Here is a 23928-nt window from a genome sequence, read left to right as displayed (position 1 = left end):
GAGCAGGATGTTTCTGTAGAACTCCTTTAATTGCTGTTAATGGCAAGTCTGTAAAAGGTTCAGGAAAAGTCATAATTACAAAACTAACAGCTGTTAGAGTCACTTGTTCACCCCAGCTAGAAAACAGTCCAGGGAGATTCAGTATAATTTAAAAATGAGAAAATATTGCACAACCAAGAGAAGAAAAAAATTAACTAAGGAGATTTATGATGAAATCAGAGCCCCGATGCTTTCTCCAGTCCCTTCCTCAGGAAACACCTCCTTGGAACAGAATGTGGCCCTCCACTACCCTGCTCCGCCCCATCACCACACACATCTAGAAGCAAGCTGAGCTGCAGCCCCCAGACGGTTCACTCGGGAGATGGTGCATCACAAAGCTCTGCTTCCGAGGCCTGGTACAGACGGGCCTATAGAAGTTTCTGCCCTCAACACCAAGACGTTCCGCAGGACCGCTTAGGCCTGGCCTCCAAGCGGGCGGGGGGATGTCCCAGGATCTCACTCACTGCGTAATCTTTGTACCTGCCTGACCCAGTCAGTTTTGTGGCCTAGCCAGGTGCTCCCATAGATCATTAAGACACATCCAAACAGCAGCTAACTCAGCCCAACGGCAGAGCTCATACTTCCAAGATGCAGGCCTGCCCTTCATTTTGCAAGCACGCCAGCTCTGCCAGCCGCACGGGCCACTTGCGCACACTGCATGCGCCCTCCCCCAGTGGCCAGTTTCAGACTTCTACCAGGTCAGACTAATTGTCCGTCTACTCCAGAATTTGGCCCGCTCTTGCCCGGCAGAAGCTCATCAGGGTCCCAGGCGCAGGGTCCCAGACCCCCTGCTACCCATCCGTTCACCTGGAGATGGCAGGGACCAAACCTGGGAGCGGCTGCAGGCAGAGCACGTGCTCTACGATCACCATTCCAGGAGCCAGGAGTCGTATGGACCAAGGACTCAGCCATGAAGGAACCCTGTTCAGCACGCTGTGGTCCAAACTGCTTGGGAACCTGGGAGCTTCCCTTAAAGGAATCCACTTTGAGGGCTGATTCCTACATCACCTTTCCCAAAGTGGGGATTAGTATTTGGGGGGCTGGTTAATACAGGAGCCTATGAACAAGTCTCTGTTTCTGACAGCTACTACAGCCACCCATGGAGAGCTTCCTTCGAGCCATTGCAGAGTGCTATGCGCTCGCTTCTCGCTCCGGGAGTGCATGGTCGCTTCTTGCAGCAGGAAAGGAATGAGAAAAGTAGCCTCTCTGGCACTTCAGCCGGGCCACATGAATGAATGAGCAGGAACACTGAGAAGGCAGGAAGCCAGCTGTCTGTAAGTGGCTGTAGCAGCCCGGCTGGAGCTGCTCCTGCTACCCAGATCCTTCGGGCCACATGAAGCCTCAATCACAGGCTGTGGTGTGAACTGCCCCCATCCCAGGAAAAGCAACCTTGTATCACTAGTGTGTTTCCTTCCATAGCTACAGGGATCAGGGAGATGCTGCAGTTCCGTGCACTGGTGCCATTCACTTCAATGGGTTTGAGCAGGAGAACGTCTGGGTGGACGGAGTCCCAAGGAGAATATCATCTCCATTCTGGAGCCATTTTTGAAACGCATCAATATGGCTCATCGGTTCTGAGGCCAGGGATGTTCATGTAGTTCTAGCCTCTTTGGCTCAACTGCGATGTGTGGATTGGACCAAACCTGTGGCAATTCAGAAGCCGGGGAGGGGGGGAATGCACTCTTCCCCCACAGAAAGGGATGACGCTTGATATAGGCCCACCAGACTTCTGAGGCAGTTTTAACCAGATGTGAACAGTTAACCTGACCGCTCTTGGCAAGGCTGGAGAAAAGGCAAGACCTGTCGCAAGGAGGAAGAGCTTCCAGAGACAAATGCCTAAAACAGACAGCATCCACATGAAGGGGGATGTTGAGGAGCACGAGGCTTTGGCAAATGCTGATCCTTCAAGGAGTACCAAGACTAGTAAGGGAGCCGACAGCAGCACTGGACTTGTGCTGTAGCGCAGCAGCCCCAAGGCAACTGCTACCGACACCCAGCCAAGAGGCCTCTCTGAAGATTACTGGCACAACCCAGCAGGAACATCTCCTGCACACCTCCCATCCATTTAATTTGAACTTGTGCAGGCGATGCTCCCACTGGGGTTACATGCCCCCGAGAAAGGATTCAGCACAAGAATTCTATGTTTCAAAAGTGCTTCAAGTCCCAGGACAGCAGTGGTGGGGCAGTTTAGGTAGGATGAGTGGGCGGGAGGCTGTTCAAGGTCCTGGGAGGCTGGGCTCCAATCATGGGGGAACAGTAACAGCAGCCAAATGCCATGCTAGAGAGGTTCTCCTTCTAGGACTGGAGTTTGTGGTGCTAAGCAACAAGGGATTTGCCCCCTGCAAATTCCTAAAAGCTTTCTGGGTTTCAGGAAACAGCCACATAGGAGGAGGCCTAGCTGGGAAGCTGCCAGCCTGGAGAGGGACAGGAAGAACAATCCTAGCTACTGTCTAGGGTCTAGATAAACCAGGGACAACATCCCCCACCCCTATCCAAAGCCACTATCAACTGACATCCACCTCAAGCCAAAAGTAATAAAAGAAAAAGAATAAGGAAAACAAATCCACACTGGGGCAGCGCCTAGAGAATTATTAGTCCGGGGGCCCTACTGGGAAGCTGCCTCTGGCACTGTGCCCCCTCCCCTCCACACATGTCTCTCCAGCACCCCTGTGCAGTGTCAGGCACCATCAGGATCCGAGCATGGGTCGTGGTCCAAGGTCCCCGACGGGATTTCAGCAGAGATGAGATGCAGCCAGCCCGGAACACAGGGAAAAGGAACCAATGGCTCTGTGGTTTAATTCACATTGGATGGTGCAGATGGAGGCAGGGAAAGAGCCCAGGATGTAACTGCAGGGGAAGCAGCGGCCCTTGCTATTCCCAGTCCTCCCATTCTTCATCCTCCACCTGCAGGAGCAAAGAGAGAAGGCAAGAAGGCCAGAGCTTTAGGCAGGAGCAGCAGGAGGGAGGGGGCTGGACCCACAGCAGCCAACCCTCGGCATGTTTAAACAGGCAAAAGTCCTACAACCCCGAGCATTCCCACAGTCAGCTGTGCCGGTCTATCATTTGTCAGCCAATTCAATTCACAGACGTTCACGTCATTATTAAAGCCTGAGTCCAGATGCATGTGGGGGAAAATACATCATTCACACCCTACTTCTACGATATGGTTTCCCATCCAAGGCTCTAGCGTGATCCTCAGTCATTCAGCTTCAACAGCCTCTCCCTTCCCCTCCTCCAGAATATTCACGGGGCCCCATGTCGACGGCATCTGCTTTGAAATATTGAAGGACGTTTTTTTAAAAAACTTGACTATCAGCCTATTAACCACTCAACTGAATTTAAATAAATTTGCTGCCACCAAAAGTTTGGTACGCAAGCCTATTTGAAAAAGGCAAAAGAAGTTACAATATAATTGTGAAAAAGGAACAACTCATTGTTAGAAGACATAAAGATGATCTTTCATTTCCCACTATACAAGTCAGAACAGTTTATTGTCCTGGTGCTGAACAGCTCCCCAAGACAAGCTAGGGAACTCTTAACTAAATGTTCAAGCTCATCACTCATATTTTGCCCTGCTTGGCAAAGCAACTTGAAGCTTCAGTTTCTTCTTCTGCTAACTGAATTGATCCAAAGCTTACAAACCCCTATCTAGTAGTAGATTTAGATAGGAAACCTCAAAATAAGGGCAGAATCAAGCGGCCTCAAGCATACACACACACATTTCTTGGTAGCTGTCTTGAGGAAGGACCTTCTCTTCCTGTGTCGTGGGGTTTTGTGCCTCACAACCCATCTCTCTCCACCAGGGCAAGGACAATATTGCCCGCAGCCAATGCCTGAGAGCACTCTTACAAATGGGCACCCAAGGGTGTTCATGGTTTCCCTCCCTGCTTGGTTTGTTTTTTAAATTGAGTTGAGGCCAGCAATGGACAAATCTCTAGAGCTCAATTTTGCTTGCTTTCCCAAAGTACAGTTCGCTCTGTCCCATTCCTGCATCAGTTTGCATGTTGGGGTTAGGTTTTTACCCACAGAAGGAAAAGGACTCTAAAGAGTTAAAAAGATGTCCTTGGCCAGATTGTCTCTGCCAGGAGAAGTCCAGTATGAAGCAGATTCTTCCCTGGCCTACGTGCGGTACGAGAAGTACATGATGAAGAGACTATTGGTTAATTGGGCCAAGGAGAAAAGTGTATTTAAGAAGTCCATGTTGTAAGGCTTCTTACTGCTAAGATATTATCTTCATTACCACGATAGGTTATGGGCCCAGGGATCTGGAAGGCATAATTTTTGGTTGCTGGAAAGCTTGAGAGCAAAGGAACGCTGGAGGGAAAGACGGAGTCTAGCTCAGGCAGTTCATCGAGCTCAGACGGGTCTGTATCCAGTGTGAGCCGCGCTCCAGCCCAGCCGGTGAGGATGGCCCAGGTTCAGGTGGCATCCAGTATTCCGGTGGAACGGCTGAATGAGAGAAATTACTTGACGTGGTCATTCAAGATGGAAATGTTTTTGAAGCGGGACAGATGTTGGAACGTCGTGAGTGTCCCGAGGCCGGCTGGTCAGACTGCTCAAGAAGCACAAGTGTGGGAAGAGCAGAATGAAAGGGCCAAAGCAAACATTGTCTTGAGTATGGAGGACTCGCAAATTGTCCATATCACCAGAGATGAGACGGCAAGAGACAGCTGGAATGCGCTGAGACAGATTTATGTGCGTGCGTCGGCAAGCACACGGCTGAGCCTCACCAGAGAGCTGTACCGTTTAAAGTTGGAGGAGGCTGGAAGTTTGGCAAATCATCTCCAACAGGTGAGATCTCTATTTGTCCAGTTGCAGGAGGTTGGAATCGTTTTTACGGAAGAGCATAAGTGCTACCTGATTTTGGGGTCATTGCCTCAAAGCTGGGACGTTCTGACAACCAGTCTGGAAAGTATGAAGACTGATGAACTCACTCTTCATTATTTGACGGGTCGTTTGCTCCAAGAAGAGAAACGGCGTCTTTCCAGGAAGGAGGAAAACTGCCAGGAAAGGGTTAAGCAGTCAGCCCTTGGCAGCGGAGAAAGAATGCAGAAAGATAAGAGTTTCCAAGGCGACGGAGTGGTGAGAGTCGCTGTTGCTGTGAAAAAGTGTTTCCTTTGTAAGCAGCCGGGGCATATCAAACGTTTCTGTAAAAAGAAGAAAGGAGTTACACAGGCTCGAGAAGAAGTGAAGGAATGCTCGAATGCATTTGTCTCAGCCACAGTGAGGTGTAACGAGGCCCAAGAGGTTTGGCTGATTGATTCTGCGTCGTCCAGAACAATTTCTAATAATCCAGAGGCATTTCGGAAGTTGGAACCAAGCAAGGTGAAGTCAGTCACGCTTGCAGATGGACGAACGTCGAGTGTGGAAGGAATTGGCTGTGGTTACGTTCCATGTCTGCAGAAGGAGTGTGAACAGGTTCTGTATGTTCCAGATTTAGATTTTTGTCTCCTTTCTGTCAGTGCTCTAACGTCTGAAGGATACGTTGTTACGTTTCAGAAGGATGAGTGCCAAGTGATTAAGGATGGACAAAAAGTGGCACTGGGACATGTTAAAAATGGACTGTTCTACATGGGTGCAGGTAAAGAAAGGGTGGCACAAACTGGTAACGTGCCAGACCATAAAAATTGTGTTCATGAGTTGCACAGGAGTTTAGGTCATGCAAGCTTTAAAGTGTTAAGTCACATGCCTCAAGTGTGTACAGGGTTAAGCTTGCAAAACTGTAAAAAATTTTTGGATTGTTCAATCTGTCATCAGACCAAATCCCGGGTGCAGAACATCTGCAGAAAAAGTGACAGGGTGTCACAAAAGCCTTTTGAATTGGTGTTTATCGACTTGGTAGAGCCATTCACGCCTACACAAGGGGGATCCAGTTACGTGCTTGTAATTCTGGATGATTACACACGCTTCAGTTGGTGTTATTTACTGAAGCGAAAATCAGAAGCTTTTGAAACATTTAAGGATTGGAAAACTTGGGCAGAAAAGTTTTTTAACAAGCCTATTGTTTCGGTGCAGTCGGACCGTGGGGGTGAGTTTCTTTCACGAGAGTTCTGTAAATGGTTCAAGAAAACAGGAATCACGCACAGGTTGATAGATCCTCAAACTCCTTTTCAAAATGGGTCAGTTGAGAGAAGAATTGGAGTACTTCAAATGAAGAAAGATTCTCTCATGGCTGATGCAAACGCTGAGCAAGATTTGTGGGGAGAAGCATTTTTAACTGCAAACTATCTGTGTAATAGAACCTGGAGCAGGGTTACAGGCAGTTCGCCTTACTGTTTACTTTTTGGTTCAAAGCCAGATTTATCTCACTTGAGAACATGGGGGTCTTGGGCATACGTGCATATCCCAAAGTCCAAAAGGTCCAAAGGTGAAGCCAAGTCTGTGAAATTACGTTTTGTGGGTTACACTGGCATGCAATCCAAGTCTTGGCGTTTTTCCCTAAGTCATGGGAAGGTGGTTGTTTCTAGGTCTGCTACTTTTCAGGAGGCAGGTTGGGACAGGATTCAAGGTTCCCACGTTCTGTTAGAAACCGTGAACAACCAAGAAAAAACAGTAACTCAGGGGTTAACTTCTCAGAGCCCTCACATCTCTGAGAAAAGTGTTTCCACTCCCAAAAGCAGAAGGGAGGAGGGAAATGAAAGGGAGGAAGAAATTCCCAGTGTACCTCGCCGTTCACAGAGGGAAAACAAAGGAATTCCACCTTTAAAGTTTTCAGATGAATTCAGTGTGCGTTATGTAAAGTCTGAACCCGAGAGTTACAGTGGTGTGTTGAAATTGTCTGAACAAGAGCAAGAAAAGTGTTTTCAGGCAGCGAAAACTGAAAGGGGGTGTTTTCAAATACACGTGTCTGTATGCAAAGGGGCCAGCAAAAGAGTACATGATTGTGGTGCTAGTGGTTCGTCTACTGGTGGCAGGGAGTTCCCAAGACCACATTCAAGAAAACTCAGCCCAAAGCTGCAGGAAAAGTTGAAACTGAAGTCTCTGGGGGAAGTTAGGTGCTACCTTGGTGTAGAGGTAGAAAAAGTTTCCAATGGAAATTACCTAAAAAAGCCAGAAGCAGAAAGTTTTAAAATTGCTGAAAGATTGCAAGTTGGAAGATTGCAAAGTAGTTCAACGCCCCAAAGCACCAATTTTTTCAACAGTGCTTGGAAGAAGAAGAAAAGAAAAGCTTACATATAAATAAGTCTCTGGGAAATGTAAAACACAGAGAAAGATTACAATGTTGGGATTGTTGTAAACATGTAAAGTTGATTTCTTACAGGTGAAATGTAATGAAATGTAAATTGTATTTTTTCTGTAGTTAAAAATGAAAGGGTGTTGGGGTTAGGTTTTTACCCACAGAAGGAAAAGGACTCTAAAGAGTTAAAAAGATGTCCTTGGCCAGATTGTCTCTGCCAGGAGAAGTCCAGTATGAAGCAGATTCTTCCCTGGCCTACGTGCGGTACGAGGAGTACATGATGAAGAGACTATTGGTTAATTGGGCCAACGAGAAAAGTGTATTTAAGAAGTCCATGTTGTAAGGCTTCTTACTGCTAAGATATTATCTTCATTACCACGATAAATTCCTACATATTTTCAAGCACATTTCTCAAAATGTATGCATTTCATATGCATTTTTCAAATGATATGCCTTTTTTCCAGGCAATTCCCCTTGGATCGAACACTTTTGTGCACAGTTTTTTTATACTATGTACATTTGTATGCACTGTTTTGATTTAGGAACTGATCGCAAATTTCAGAAAAGTGCAAACGTCAATATTCAACTATGTCCTGGTTCATACACAGGCTCAGGTAGCATTGATTTCTTAAGTTCGCATAAAGATGCAAACTGAATTAATCCCTCCTCCAGTTCTCCCCCATCCCCCCAACATAATGAAAGAAAGAGAAATTTGGTTAAGTAATTTGGATAATTGGATAGATGCACCTTTTCATAGAACTCTGAATCTATGTGGTTTTAAAGGGGAACATTATCAGCTCCGGGTTGCCATTTTTGGCGGAGCACAAAAGCATTCTTCCGCGATGAAACAGGAGGCAGATTTTCTTATGTACTTGAGAACAGTCATGTGACCACAGCATCATAAATATGTGGGCAAGAGAAAAAGAAACCTCAATGTTTCTTCGGAAAACCCTCTTAAAGCTGTTTTTACATTGTATTTTATATTATGTTTTTATACTGTTTGTTTTATATTTTGAATGGTTTCCATGGTTTTAATTTTCGTAAACTGCCCAGACAGCTTCAGCTATTCAATCAATCAATCCTGGGAGACCGCCCCTTTGAGCACAGTGGGCTGAGGCCTAAGTCAACAGGCAACACTAGGATGTACCGTATTTCTTCGATTCTAAGATGCCATTGATGGTAAGACGCACACTAATTTCAGTACCACCAACAGAAAAAAAGCTTTGATTCTAAGAAATAATAAACGCACCCGCGATTCTAAGACGCACCCCGTTTTTAGAGATGTTTATATGGGGGAAAAAGTGTGTCTAAGAATCGAAGAAATACAGTAAGTTCACACGACCCAATGAGAGGGTTATTTGGTGGCTCTGGGCAATGGTGGCACTCTCAGCTTTAGTCCCATCTCGCTAAAATGGGAACAACACTGATCAAGCAAGAAAAGATTACAAGACACTGACTGTCTTTATTTTAAAAAGTGTTCACCACCACCGACACAAGAAACCAAGGGAGGCCCTTCTTCAGCCAAGATGAAATGTACTCACGTCCCCAGAGACATCCACCTTGGAGAGCGCCAGCTGCACTTCTTCTTCAGTCATGTCCAGGTCAAAGTCCTTTTCCCAGTCCTCACTAATATCTGTGCTCGAGCCTGAAACAACAAGGAACAAAAACACAGCCGTTCCTTTCTGAAGGCTTTTGAGGCTCTACCATGGACTGTGCAGGAAGAGCCACTGAGCCTTAGAAATACTAAAACACAAGACACAAATACATAGAGGGCTTTGCGAATGCCACAGGTTCACAACTAGCCTACATGCAAGTGGAATGGGTAGTTTTCCAGAGTTATCACGAGTTAAGAGGGTCTTGATTGACTGATTGCATTTATATCCCACCTTTTTTCCTCCAAGGAACTCAAGGCGGCAGACGTAATCCTCTTCTCCATTTCTATCCTCACCACCACCACCACACCTCTTGTGAGCTAGGCTGGGCTGAGAGTCAGTGAGTCTGGCCCTAAGTCACTCAGTGAGCTTCCATGGCCGAGTGGGGACTAGAACCCGGAACTCCCGCCTCCCAATCCAACCCTTTAGCCACTACCCCACACTGGTTTGCAAACGGAATGATCACACAGGGAATGTTTGGCATGGGCACACTTAGAGAAGTCAGGGTGGCGCCCAGCCTGCAACTTCCAGGCTACCCACCTTTCTTCCCGTTGTTGGAGGGCGTTGACTTCCCACTGTCTGAGTTGAGCTCAAAGAGCCGCAGATCCATCGGCCCGTCCTCTCGCAGAGTCTCTATCCTGCTTGCTGGCTTGCTCTCCACTTGCTCGTTTGGCTGCTCTGGAGGAGACTTTGCCTGTGGAGGAGCTGGGCGAGGCTGTGCAGGCTCCGCTGGCTTTGGCAATAAGGCCTGCTCTTCTGTGCTCGCTTCCTGCAGCCTCCGGGAGAAGTCCCCTGCTCCAGAAAGCCAGGCTCCAGTCTGTACGGGTGCTGCAGGGAGGGCGGGGAAGTTTGCAATCTGAGTCACCAAGGAGACGCTCTCGCTACTTTCAGAGGGGCTTGCCTCCGCCGGGGTGGGGCTCAGCACAGCCCAGCTTTCCACGGATGCCTCCAGGGCCGGAGTAGCTGCAGCTGCGGAAATGGGGGAAGCTGGCTTCACCTCTTGAGAGGTCTGCAAATGGACATGAATGTGGGGGGGCGATGACCCAAGAAATTCCTCTGTGGCAGGAGAGGCAGAAGGGGGTTCACTAAGGACATTCATAAGCAGTAAAAATAAAAATCAAGCAAGTAAAAACGTACACACACTAAACAAAATGTTTTGAGAAAAAATGTTCTCCTTTTGCCCTTTGACGCTGGAAGGGAAAAGAGAGCAGGACATTTTCTTTGCATGTATCTGAATACTAATTACTCCAATTGTTTTTCTACAAGAACAAGGGCTTCTCTATCCTGCACCCTCCAGTCTTGCGCTGATCTAGAATGGTGTGTGCGCGTGTGCATCTGCTGACATGGCAACAGTCGTCCCAGTCAAGACCCACTGGCTTCCAGTTTCTCCCCAGGCCGGGAACTTCCAATTTCAAACATCACACAGGTGGCTACTGAGGACAAGAGCTTTATCATGGCATACCAACGGCAAGAGGCTCTCCCCAACCGTGCTGGCCTGGAGGCCTTATATTCATTTTCTATTCCCCAAGATTCTGGCAAGGTACTGTCCCTACACTGCTCATGATTGCGCCTGTTCAGATAACACGCTAAGCCACCGCTGGGCCACCAAGCCTTTTTCAGCAAATGACTGGTGAGTGTATTTAAACTGTGGTTATATAGCCACCATGGTTAAGAATGGTTCATACGACACGCTAAGTCATGATTCATATAACACGCTAAGCTATCATGTTTAGCTCAAAATGCTTAAACACCGTGGCTTAGCGTGTCATCTGAGCAGGGTCAATGTCATCTGTTCTCAAGGCAGATACCCTTCTGCTGTTGCATTTAGTTTTTCTTTTGTGTTTAATCTTCGACTGGTCTACATCTGGTATGGAACCTGCCTTGAGGACCACTAGTAGAAAGGTGGGGCATAGATCTTTTCAAGAAATAAGTGGAGTGTAAACCACAGAAGAGCTCAAATGAAAGGACCAGGAGGCCACTCCAGTGACTTGCCACTCGATGGAAGTGGTTGTGCTTCACTGACCTTCTTCCTCTTCCCAGCCTGGCTCCTCGGAGTGAACACTTTGCTCTGCCCGCTGCTTCAGAGCCTCCCTCCGGACCTCCTCCTGGAGTAAACAAAGGAATTCACTTGGCCATCAGATGCTGCTCTCAATGGCTCCTCTGCAGACTGGGGAGAGAGCACACGGCTTCCTAGCAAGCCTTTCGCCGTGGGTGTTCTTGGCATGAGACCCAAGGGCTGATTCTCCTAGATCAGGGGGCTCCCTGGCAGTTGCCACTGAGAAACCAGATAGCAAATAAAGGGAATAGAGGAAACACCTATAGGGCTATGGCCTAGGGGCATGACCAGGAGTGGGGCAGAGCCACAGTTGAGGCAGGATTCAAGATGAATCACCAGGAACCATAGAACAAGGAGGACTCCAGGAAGGGAGAGAAGGGAAAACGAGGGCAACAGGCCAAGACAGACAGGAAACCACACTCCTTCCACTGTGCAAATACATTTTGGTTCTGAAACATTTTTCTGTCTCGGAAGGAAAGACAACAAACACCCAGGTACCACCTTGATCTCTTGGAAGATGCCATGGAAAGCTCTGGCCTGAGCCTCTGAATAGAGCCAGCTCTGTGGCAGCCCCAGTGGCAGGCCTGAGTCCTGGTCTGCAGGGTGATCCGGTGGGGTTCTTTGCTCATGGGCCTGACAGGCAAGCTCTTTGGTCAACAGAGTCTTGGCTCAAGACATGCTGCCAGGGCCAGGCAATGCCCTGCAGGCTGCCAAATGACCCCTAGCCCAAGCTCTTAACACACTTCTTAATTAAGCTCCATGTTGTAGCCTGATTTTGGAGCCACCTGACACGTCTCTAGCAAGCTTGATTCTTCCAGCTGTTTCATCCCATTTACAACATAGCACAACCCCTGTAGTCTGACACAGAACGCCCAAAGAGGTCAGGAAAAGCCTACGAGGCTTCCTGAAGCCCACTACCTTTATTTATTTATTGCATTTATATACTGCCCCATAGCTGAAGCTCTCTGGGCGGTTTCCAAAAGTTAAAAATAGTAAACATTAAAAAAATATACACAAAGTTTAAAAACATAAAAAGCATAAAAACAGTATCCTTATAAAAACAGCTGTTCTGGGGTCAGTTAGAAACAAACAAACTCAGCACATGTTGTTAACTGCCTTGGAGGAGAGAAAACTCTTATGCTGGCGCTGAAAAGATAACAATGTTGGATCAAGGTGAGCCTCGTCAGGGAGATCATTCCATAATTGGGGGGCCACCACTGAAAAGGCCCTCTCCCTTGTTGCCATCCTCTGAGCATCCCTCAGAGTAGGCACCCGGAAGAGGACCTTAGATGTTGAGCATAGTGTATGGGCAGGTTCATGTCGGGAGAGGCATTCCGTCAGGTATTATGGTCCCAGGACGTGTAAGGCTTTAAAGGTTAAAAACAACACCCTGAATTGGGCTTGGAAATGTATAGGCAGCCAATGCAGGCGGGCCAGAAATGGTCTTATATGTTCAAACCTTCTGGTTCTGGTTATCAATCTGGCCACTGCATTTTGCACAAGCTGCAGCTTCCAAACCGTCTTCAAAGGCAGCCCTACGTAGAGCGCATTGCAGTAATCTAACTTGGAGGTTACCAGTGCGTAGACAACTGAAGCCAGGTTATCCCTGTCCAGATAGGGGCGTAGCTGGGCCACCAACCGAAGCTGGCAGAAGGTACTCTGTGCCACTGAGGCCACCTGAGCCTCAAGGGACAGCGATGGTTCTAGAACCCTCAAGCTACGAACCTGCTCCTTCAGAGGGAGTGCAACCCCATCCAGAACAGGTTGAACACCCACAGAAGAACCACTCACTAACAGCATCTCAGTCTTGTCTGGATTGTTTCAGTTTATTAGCCTTTATCCAGGCAACTGTCACAGCCAGGCACCGGTTCAGCATATCCACACCCTCACCTGATGAAGATGAGAAGAAGTAGAGCTGCGTGTCATCAGTGTACTGATGACAATGCGCTCCAAAACTCTGGATGAGCGCACTCAACGGTTTCATGTAGATGTTGACCAGCATGGGGGACAAGACTGACCCCTGCGGAACCCCATACTGGAGAATCCACGGAGCCAAGCAGTGTTCCCCAAGCACCACCTTCTGGAGCCGACCAGCCAAGTAGGAGCGGAACCACTGCAATGCAGTGCCTCCTACTCTCAACTCAGCCAGTCGTCCCAGAAGGATAGCATAGTTGATGGTATCAAAAGCTGCTGAGAGATCAAGGAGAATCAAATTTGTAATTTTGCATTGCTGCTGTTTTTATCTGGTTGAGCTTTTATATTGTATTTTATATTATGGTTTTATACTGTTGTTTTATACTTTGAATGTTTTTAATTTTTGTGAACCGCCCAGAGCGCTCCGGCTATTGGGTGGTATAGAAACGTAAATAAATAAATAAAGAGAGTCACACTCTCCATGTCTTTCTCCCGACAGAGGTCATCATGCAGGGTGACCAAGGCTGTTTCCATGCCAAAACCAGGCCTGAAACCCAACTGAAATGGATCCAGATTATCAGTGTCATCCAAGAGTGTCTGGAGCTGCCCCACAACCACCCCGCTCAAGGACCTTGCCCAGGAATGGAACACTTGTAGTTACTAAAATTTTCCTGGTCCAGGGAAGTTTTCTTCAGGAGTGGTCTCACTGCCACCTCTTTCAGATGGCCTGGGACCACTCCCTTTCCAGGGCCACCATCCTGCTGTGCCAGTGAATGCTGAGTGAGAGACACTCAGCCGCAGTGATGACGTTCAGAAGCCGAGAGAGGAGGGCTTGACAGCTCAGCCAATGAAATGGGTTCCAAGATGAAGCAGTGATTGGTATGCGTGCAAGAAAGACGCACAGGCCCATAGGCATGCTCCGTAGAACTTGGTGCCTGACGCTGGAAAGGTGACTGCGAAGACGAGTCTGGCAAAGGAGCTGCTGTACCCTCCTTCAAACAGCTTTGTGATGTTTCTGTCACACCCTCCTACTGCATCCTTCCTGTGGAGCAAATCCACCCGCACATCATTCTCACCCTCATAAGGCCTCTGCAGACTTACCTGCTCCAGATGATGGACTTTATAGAAGTAGCGTTGCCAGAACTCGGAGTGGGACACAGCCACCGGCACCTGGGGTCATGGAAAGGAAACAGCAGAATGAGCAGGGGGCCGTGGGGGGCTCAGCTTGTCTCAAAGCAGGATCACATTAGGGGGGGCACACATGACCTCCCCCCTCAGAGGTTCACTCAACATTCAAGTGTTGCTTTATTGCTCCAGCCCTATTGATGCATGCACTGGCCACACACCCTGCCAGCCATATGAAGGGGCTCCTACATACGTACAGAGGTTTGTGTGCAGAGCTTCCACACCTGAAGAGAGATCCTAACTGGCCTAGGATGCCCCTTATGTAGTGAGCATGTGAAGGGAGTGCGTGCAGCCCTGCTCCTCCCCTGCCCTGTCAAAGATGATTTCTCCAGTATCACCTGCTCCAACAACTCTAAGAGCAGAAACCTCTAGATCTGCTGCTGGATTCCTGTTGGCAAAAACATTACACAGGGCTAGCAGTGGAGTCCGTTTCAATCTGCACATTAAGTGAGCAGTCCTGCCTTCTATTTCTGAAGAGAGAACAGCATCTTCCCATGGATAATGTGCAAGTAACTGATTTGAGAACACGATTCTGGGGATCGAGGAACTGCTGCGCCATCTTACCATCTTGGAGTAGAGGGAGCGGATGGAAGGGCTGTTGACCAGCAGCTCTGAAACCTCCCCTTTCTTCTCCTCTAGGTTGAAGCGTGAAAGCCAGGTCTCAAAGAGCTCAGTGGGTCCTGCAGGGGGGAGGGAAATAAGACCACTGAACTACAGCAGACTTGGTACAAATGACCAATGGATACTGTCAGGTATAGGCCTTGTACTTAGTAGTTAGATTTATTAAGAAATGCTTTGAGAATGTCAGATGTTCCCTGCAAGCACTTCCCATGGAGTAGCTGGTTCACTCCTTTGCTTCAGCCTTGAAGCTGCTGGTTCTCTGGGAACTTCACAGTGTTTTGGAAAAGGTGGGAGACACGCTTCAAAGTGGGTTGCAACATCCTGCCCTCTTGGCATGGTTTACAGGTCAGAGGACCTGTCTGTCAAGTGACTCTGAATAGGGGGCCTTCACAATAGCAAATTCCTTTTGCCTCTCCTGCATCTACTGTAAATCTAATTACAGAAGAACATAAGAAGAGCCCTGCCGGATCAGACCAAAGGTCCATCTAACCTAACACTCTGCTCACACAGTGGCCAACCAGCCGTCGACCAGGAATCACAAGCAGGACAGGAGTGCAACAGTAGCCTGCCACCCATGTTCCCCAGAAACTGGTGTATACAGGCTTACTGCTTCTGATACTGGAAGTTGCACATAGCCATCAGGACTAGAAGCCATTGATAGCCTTCTCTTCCTTGAATTTATCCAACCCCCTTTTAAAGCCATCCAAATTGGTGGTCATCGCGACATCTTGTGGTATTGAATTCCATAGTTTAACTGTGTGTTGTGTGAAAAAGTGCTTCCTATTATCTGTCTTGAATCTTCCACCAATCAGCTTCATGGGATGACTTCTTTGAGTTCTGGTCTAAGAGGGGGGCAGGAATGTCTCCCTATCCACATTTTCCATACCATGCATAAGCCCTAAACAACTTGGGACCAGGATACCTGAGAGAGCGCCTTCTCCCTTACCAACCTGCCCGGTCACTGAGGTCATCCGAGGGCCTGCTCCTGGTGGTTCCACCCAGATCCATCCTCCCATTGGAATCCACCAGGGGAAGAGCCTTCAGCGTGGGGGCGCCCCTCCTGTGGAACTCCCTGCCTCTGGAGGTCAGGCAGGCGCCAACCTTGTACTCCTTTCGGCGCCTCCTGAAAACATCTTTATTCCTTTCTTTAACATGAAGCCTTGGATTTCTGTTTTTGCTTCTTTTAAATTTTGTTTTAACTGTTTTATTCTGTTTTTATTTTCATTTTATCTTGTACACCGTTCCGAAATTTTTCAATGGGGAGCGGTACATAAATATTCTAAATAAATAAATAAATATGTTGTACATCTCTATCACGTCTCCCCTTGGCCTCCATTTTTCCAAGCTAAACAATCCTAGCTGTTGTAACCTTCCCTCACAGGGGAGATGCTCCAGCCCCTTCATCATTTTAGTTGCCCCTTTCAGGATTACCCTGAATTCTAATATTATGAGAGGGAGACAAAAGAAACTCATAAAATTCTTTAACTTTTCCTATTATTATTATTATTATTATTATTATTATTATTATTATTATATTTATTTGTATCCCGCCTTTTGCCCAATACTGGGCCTCAAGGCGGCCTTATGGACGTTACTCTAATCCAAGGGGGTGGGGGTGGTGAAGCAGGAAGGTACGAGGAGAGGACAGTCATTTGATTAGCTCCGCCCAGGCCGCCCTCACATCCATAAATTCCGCCCCACTCACACACCGCCTCCAGGCTTAGCCTCCCAGCTCCAGCGGCCGGGAACAGGTTTAGCAAGCAGGAGTCTTCCCACACAGTCGCTGCCCTGCATTAAGATATTCCGCAGAAGGGAACGATCCAGTTGTTGGGTTGCCCTGTTCTTTGGCTCAAGCTCCCACTGTTTCCTCCCACACACCTGCAACCCTGACATCATCCTGGCCCTGGAACAGCGACAGGCTATGCACTGTCTTGTCTGTCCTGAAAGAGCAGCAGGTGCATGCAGCCAGCAATGACTGGAACATGGAGTGCGGGATGATCCTGGTTCCCTCTCCCAGGCTCGAAAGGGCTGGGAGAGGAAGCCTGGAGAGCCCTGCAATATACTCCCCAGAGGTGCGTGCATGTGCCAGAGAGAAAGAAGCAGCAGCAGGGTAGGAGAAAGAGGCTAGCGCATGTGAGGCAACTGCTTTACAACCCTCTCACAGTTTTCCAATTAAAGGCACAATCCTATACGAGCTCAGACATAAAAAAGAAAGAAAGACCTGCACCTCCCAGTGTGCCCCAGCCATACTTCTTTCTAACCTGGAAGAAGCTTCATTAGCACCTTCTGAGCATGCTAGTGACAGTGGATACTGAGAGCCCTTTCAGTTGCAAAGAGACTTGGGCAAGAAGCTTGGAAGGAAAAAGACCCACCACATACCATGCGATCGACTGAAGTTCTTACCGCTCTTGCTACATGTGAGTGTATCTCAAAGTCATATGCACGCTCATTTAGCTACATGGAATGCTTACATTCACGTATATACCTGAAACGGAAGTGCTGTATCTTCCCCCCCCCCACCCTTTGCGTTCTTTTTATCCCGTCCTTGCCTCATACAAAGGAAAACGAATCCTTGTATAGTACTATGCTTTATGATATGAATCCACTGGTGGTGGTGGTGGTGGTTCTTACTGTTGTGTTACAAATAAAAAGAGTATAAAAGCAACCGTCCTGAGCATGTTCTGGGCTGGACTATGACGCCCCTCCCTGCTGTGTTTGCCATGAGAAGAGTGCTGCCTGCTTGCCCTTTTTCTCCCTCTGTATGAACCTGCAGCAAGAGGGCAGATTTGACATGAGACGGTCTCAGGGTATGGCGATTCTTTGTACTTTGTACAATTAGAGAGCAACCCTATGTCCAACTAGGCAGCATCTAAGAAAAGGGCCATAGAATGGCTCGGAAACAGGAAACTGCACTCCCCTGCCCCTTGTAGTCGGCATGAAAAGAACTGCGCTGGCTGCCTCTCCATGCTCACAAAACGGAGCGCAGAGGTGAGGAAATGGATCATTCTCAGGAGAGGGGAGACCAGGACAGCTGCCTTATGCCATTTTCTATCGCCACCCCAACCGCCTTCCCTCCCCCTCTGAGATGTAGCTGCTAGATGGGCAAAATCGGCTGTCCAGCAGAAATGCAGGGCAGCTTGAGCGTGAAGCCATTGCTCTCTTCCTGCCCTGCAATGGAAACTTGGCAGCCTCCGGGTTTGGAGGCTTCTGAGTACCCAGGATGAATCTAATAAGATTGCACCCTTCCTATATTAACTGTGCCCAGTTTTTTCCTGCTGGTTCCAGAGGGCAGGGAGGGTGGGATTTGTCTCTTTTAAAGGGATGTCCAAACAGGTTATTAGATTAACAACTGGAATGAAGTATAAGAGTGCATATTTTTGGTTAAAATAGGAGTTGAATTTCATTATTCCCTTTGTTCAATATATTTATGAATTTTGTATTTATTAACTGGTTTGATATTTCAGTTCCAAACGGAAAGTTTGCTTAGAGATTTATTGTGGTACTTTTATTGTTAGGTAATTGTTCATATCGTTGTCTTTTGATATTTTATTTAATACTATTGTACTCTGTATGATGTTAACAACTTAAGCTTTCTTCTGCATGGAAACGTTTATTATTATTATTATTATTATTATTATTAATTACCCGCCTCTCCCTCTAGATCGAGGCGGGGAACAACACTAAATAAAATATAATACATACAAATAAATAGTGATGATGCCCAATGTAACACTCTTCCCACTGCACCACAAATCCCTATCTGTTGCCCCTCTGGTTTAAACCTTTCCAATGCCGTCCCAAAAGCCAGGAGATTAATTTCACTTGTGGCAAGATACCCATTTCAAAAATTAAGCCACCCCACCCCATTTTGCTTTGTGACAGCAAATAGCATGTTGCCTGCAGTCCCCAAGAGGTATCATAGAATAGCAGAGTTGGAAGGGGCCTACAAGGCCATCGAGTCCAACCCCCCGCTCAGTGCAGGAATCCACCCTAAAGCATTCCTGACAGATGGCTATCCAGCTGCCTCTTGAAGGCCTCTAGTGTGGGAGAGCCCACAACCTCCCTAGGTAACTGGTTCCATTGTCGTACTGCTCTAACAGTCAGGAAGTTTTTCCTGATGTCCGGCTGGAATCTGGCTTCCTGTAACTTGAGCCCATTATTCCGTGTCCTGCACTCTGGGAGGATCGAGAAGAGAGCCTGGCCCTCCTCTGTGTGACAACCTTTCAAGTATTTGAAGAGTGCTCTCATGTCTCCCCTCCACCTTCTCTTCTCCAGGCTAAACATGCCCAGTTCTTTCAGTCTCTCCACATAGGGCTTTGTTGCCAGACCCCCTGATCATCCTCAATGCCCTCCTCTGAACACACTCCAGCTTGTCTGCATCCTTCTTCAATTGTGGAGCCCAGAACTGGACGCAGTACTCAAGATGAGGCCTAACCAGGGCCGAATAGAGGGGAACCAGTACATCACGCGATTTGGAAGCTATACTTCTATTAATGCAGCCCAAAATAGCATTTGTTTTTTTTTGCAGCCATGTCGCACCATAGACAGCTTCCCTGCTTCCCAGAAGGGCCTAATTCCTCTGCCCCAGCTTTCTCACATCCAGTCAGCCCTCAACTTACCATCAGGTTCATTGCAATAGGTGGCTGGGTCAGACTGAAGGCTATATAGCCGTGCCTGGAAGAAAGGGACAGTGAGAAGCAGATGAGCATGATAAGTTCACCGCAAGGGCAGCAGCAAAGGTTTTGGGGTGGGGAGACAGAACAGGAGGGCTGTGGAAGTACCTTGGCGCTGTCATACAACTCTGTGGTCCCAGAAGGGGTCGCCATCAGCGTTATGACATCACAGTCAATGGTCTTATCTGGCGAAGGTGCAAATGTGTCTGAGATGACGCCCAGGAAGTTGGAGAGCCCTTTCCTCACTTTCTCTGTTGCACCTGAAGAACTCTCAGCCTTCACAAAAACAACGAAAGACCCAAAGGGAAAAAAATATATGCCAGAAGAAGCAGAACTGGCAACATCCTAGGAAATCTACCATGCTGTGGGCTTGGTACACCAAAGTGAAACTGAGATTGAAAATATTTATTGGGAAGGGGAAACATTATGGTAAAAAATAAATGAAAACCTGCAAGCTCCTATACTTTCCATCCCACCCCAGCACCTATACTTTCCATCCCACTCCAGTCCCCCTCCATTTTAGCTCTCAATGCCTACTCACAGCCAGCTTCTCCTTGACCACACTAGCGGTGACAGCGATGGTGCAGGCTGTGTCATGCTGGACCACCTGGGTGAACTCTGTCAGGTCACGTTTCATGAATTCCAAGGCCTCTGTGGACTGCAGCAGAGTGAGAGGAGAATATACTCATGGTTACTGTTGCATACTGTGGTATCTCAGATGAGTGTTAGTCTGAGGTGGGGGAACAGACAATACTGGAACCAGAAACCTCTAATGGATCTGAAGCTGCAGCCATCAAAAGGACGCAACAGAATGCTTACATCCTACAACCAGACGAGCATCTGATGGCTCTTGATCCTCTGAAAGTTTCAGCATGTGCTTTTGGGGCATATTCACAAATGATGCCAAGAGCACATTTGCGTCTCCAGCAATGTCTTTTAAATATGTATGGTGATGTAATTTAACTCCAGTGATAGAACTAAGAAACATAGCTGTGAAATGGGAATGATAGAAGGGTTACAAATTTTCAAGACACCCCGTCCCCAGCGTCTCCATTGGATCAACCCCCAACCTATCACCATTGAGCAGGGAAGTTTGAAGCAGGGTTCTTCATGTTTCTGGCTGAATGTGCTTAGAATCCCCCTCCAGACTTTCCCACTAAATAGAGGAAGGTCTGGATGGAGCTAGCACATACCAGGATGTCAGGGACAGAGCTGGCATGCATGGCCATGCTCCCTCTCCAAAGGATGAAATTTGTACTGCCTGTTTAAAAGTTTAAAAGCTTGAACTGCAAAAGGAGGGAATTCTGGGCACATTTTCCAACTGTACTTGACTGACACAGGGAGCTTTTAATAACGACTATTAATTCTGTACAAACACTTCAAATTTGAATTTAACTGTTAGCTATTATCCCATTGACTCTCAGCACACACTTGCCATAAATTATTATGCAGGTAGTAAATTGCAGATAAGACCATCTGACCATTAAGACTTCATGAGTAGTGAGGGTAGCAACTTTATGCCACAATCCAAAGCATTTATTAAGCCTTGCTGGACACAGTGGGAATTACTTCCAAGTAAACACACACATGATTACACTGTTAGTGTGACACAATGATTTACAATTTTAATTGTAATAAGAGCTATAAGCTACAACATGCTGGGGTTTGGGCTTTTTTTGCGTATTTTTGGCCTCATCCACCACTGGAATGCAGCTTGAGAGCTTCCCTGAAACTGAAGCTGGCCTTCAGAGTGAAAGAAGTTCCCCACCTAGTCTAGCTTACGACTTGATAAGAAGCAGATCTACCCACCTTCTCTTTGACGGTTTGAAGGCTTTGCTGAAGCCAGCTCCTCCACCAGCCTCCATCTTCCCTGTTACAGGACAAACATATGAAGCTGAAAGTGGGAATTTTGCATTATAAACTAGAGCCAAGGAATTCCTTATGAACATCCAGGTATTATTATTATTATTATTATTATTTATTTATATAGCACCATCAATGTACATGGTGCTGTACAGAGTAAAACAGTAAATAGCAAGACCCTGCCGCATAGGCTTACATTCTAATAAAATCATAATGAAACAATAAGGAGGGGAAGAGAAGGCAAACAGGCACAGGGTAGGGTAAGCAGGCACAGGGTAGGGTAAAACTAACAGTATAAAGTCTGCACAACATCAAGTTTTAAAAGCTTTAGGAAAAAGAAAAGTTTTTAGTTGAGCTTTAAAAGCTGCGATTGAACTTGTAGTTCTCAAATGTTCTGGAAAAGCGTTCCAGGCGTAAGGGGCAGCAGAAGAAAATTGACGGAGCCGAGCAAGGGAAGTAGAGGCCCTTGGGCAGGCGAGAAACATGGCATCAGAGGAGCGAAGGGCACAAGCGGGGCAATAGTGTGAGATGAGAGAGGAGAGATAGGAAGGAGCTAGACCGTGAAAAGCTTTGTAGGTCAACAGGAGAAGTTTATATTGGATTCTGAAGTGAATTGGAAGCCAATGAAGAGATTTCAGAAGTGGAGTAACATGGTCAGAGCGGCGAGCCAAGAAGATGATCTTAGCGGCAGAGTGGTGAACAGAAACCAACGGACTGATGTGAGAAGAAGGAAGGCCAGAGAGAAGAAGGTTGCAGTAGTCCAACCGTGAAATAACCAGTGCATGAACAAGCGTCTTGGCAGAAGAGACAGACAAAAATGATCGAATCCTGGCAATATTATACAGGAAAAATCGACAAGGTATGCAGCAAGCCTGACAACAACCACCTTTTCTCCTGTAAAACATTAACAGAATCTTTTCCCTACTTCAATCCCAGGACTCCTTTTTCAACAGCAAATGCAGGAAGGTCTTGGAATCATAATTACATCTATGTCCTTACATCTCCTTCTGTCAGGGATAGCAGAATAAATTAAATTCCTAGGCACCAGGACCACATTTTTCAGAACTTGTGTTACATCTACAGGCACCATTACAGTACAGGGACCTTCTTTCTCTCAAGATTTTTTGCTGTTTTAATCCCCTTCCTCTCGCTTGCCCTTCTCTCAATTCTCTTCCCAAATAACCATTTAAAACAAGATAGAAACTACTTCAATAACTTAGCAGAACTCTATGTAGCTTTCCTTTTGGTTTTGGGGTTGCATTTAGCAAGCACTGAATGAGTCGAATCTAAGGTTGTTTTGCTGTGAACGTAAGTTACTGTGACTAAGGCAACAATTCTATATTGATTTACAAGAGAGTAAATTCACTGAATTCAATGGGGACTTGTTTCTGAGTAAATATACTTAGAAATGGGCTATGCCGTAATTACAAAATTGAAAAGCTACATGGCTACAATGTGCAAGGATTTGTTGAGAACACAAATATCCATTAGGAAGATGACAGCATTGCCTACATGTCATAACATGAGTTAAGCACAGCCAGGCTGTACCAAAATATTTACTGTGAGTGATGCTAAAAAACTAATCTATAAACCCAACCTCCTGTTCAATTTACAATACATTTGCCAACAAAACAAAACAACGCCTAAGAACAAAAGAACCAGTCTGATTTCTAATAGCACAAAGCCTCAGAGGCATACAAGACAATTAGAGATGCCTGTGCCCCATATTTAACTTAGGTAATTTAGCTTGGGTAACAGCAAAACAATGTGGGTTAAATGGATTCCTACTCCCCCATCCCCATACATAGTATTTCTTAAACCAAAGCCTTCCTAGATTCTTCCTGTTTATTTATTGCTTTCCTGTATACTAAGGATTTACAAATAGTCCAGGAGCACACCAGGGTTTGGCCAAGGAAACTTGGGTTCAAATCATTCCATTACACTGGGCAGCAAGCTGCTATATTTCAGTCTGTGTCCCCCACGATCTGTAAAATGGGCACATTGAGAAAGCACTCAGTGATTGATAATAATTGGTCTTGCTTGTGAGTTTGTGAGGTGTGTCGGACACCAACACTATGAGTCACTTAAGGCTGCCAAAAAGTCTGAACCAAAGTCCCAAACAAACATCTCAAAACACAATTTGAGGGGCTGTAATACAGCTTTTTAGGGCCCTCTTCCCCGATTTCCTCCAGATATGCACCATCTTAACCATTCGGAACCCTCAGCCCCTAATGCCCGATCTCCTCCCCAAAGACCCAGCTCTCTGACCCAGCCCCAAACAATACGATCTGGCTCTCCTCTCTAATATTTTGGGCTCCCTCTCCCCTTCACAATTCCACAACCTTCCCTCTCACCCGCGCGATCTGCCCCTTCCCCAGGAGCCTCCCCCGTCCCCGAGAAGCCCGCATTCTATGTGGCTGTTTCCTCACCGAAGCCAGAGGTTCATTTTAATAACAAGAGTACCAGGATTCAAGAAGGGGAGGGGGCTATCTGCCAACGACGAGGAAAAGGCGCTCTTCGCTTGCTCAGGGAAACTCGTTCCTGCCTGGCTGGTTCATAAACCCCGAGGCGAAGCGGGGGCTCGGGCTCGGGCTCGGGCTCCAGCCCCTGCCGCCTCGCCTCGCCTCGCCTCAGCCCCACCGCCCGCATCTCGCAATAGCACCGCCCCCAGCGCTCCGTGTTGTGCTCACCCTTCCGCCATCTTGGCCGTCTGATGTCACCAATATTTACTGACCTTTGACCCCCTTC

At 47.1% G+C, this 23928-nt stretch overlaps 1 protein-coding gene across 3 annotated transcripts; it reads right to left on the bottom strand.

Moving 5' to 3' along the window:
- Nucleotides 1-8: 8 nt before the first annotated feature.
- Nucleotides 9-23895, bottom strand: BSDC1 (BSD domain containing 1). 3 transcript variants are annotated; one of them, XM_063140435.1, is made up of 11 exons: nt 23871-23895; nt 21127-21187; nt 19859-19975; nt 19426-19593; nt 19264-19318; nt 14588-14703; nt 13940-14008; nt 10892-10973; nt 9409-9924; nt 8758-8861; nt 9-2943 (listed from the first exon to the last, which is right to left on the bottom strand). In XM_063140435.1, exons 1-11 carry the CDS (start codon nt 23879-23881, stop codon nt 2911-2913), a joined length of 1332 nt encoding a protein of 443 aa, XP_062996505.1. In that variant the 5' UTR covers nt 23882-23895; the 3' UTR covers nt 9-2910. The 3 variants fall into 3 exon arrangements, with proteins under 3 accessions (XP_062996505.1, XP_062996503.1, XP_062996504.1); XM_063140433.1 differs by having other exon boundaries at nt 21127-21211; nt 23871-23892; XM_063140434.1 differs by lacking the exon at nt 23871-23895 and adding an exon at nt 23610-23641.
- Nucleotides 23896-23928: the final 33 nt, after the last annotated feature.

The sequence above is a fragment of the Elgaria multicarinata genome, chromosome 13, assembly GCF_023053635.1.
Source record: "Elgaria multicarinata webbii isolate HBS135686 ecotype San Diego chromosome 13, rElgMul1.1.pri, whole genome shotgun sequence".
Classification (NCBI taxonomy): Eukaryota; Metazoa; Chordata; class Lepidosauria; order Squamata; family Anguidae; genus Elgaria; species Elgaria multicarinata.
The sequence above is the reverse complement of the archived record's forward strand: the minus strand, read 5'-3'. Positions and strand labels throughout refer to the sequence as shown.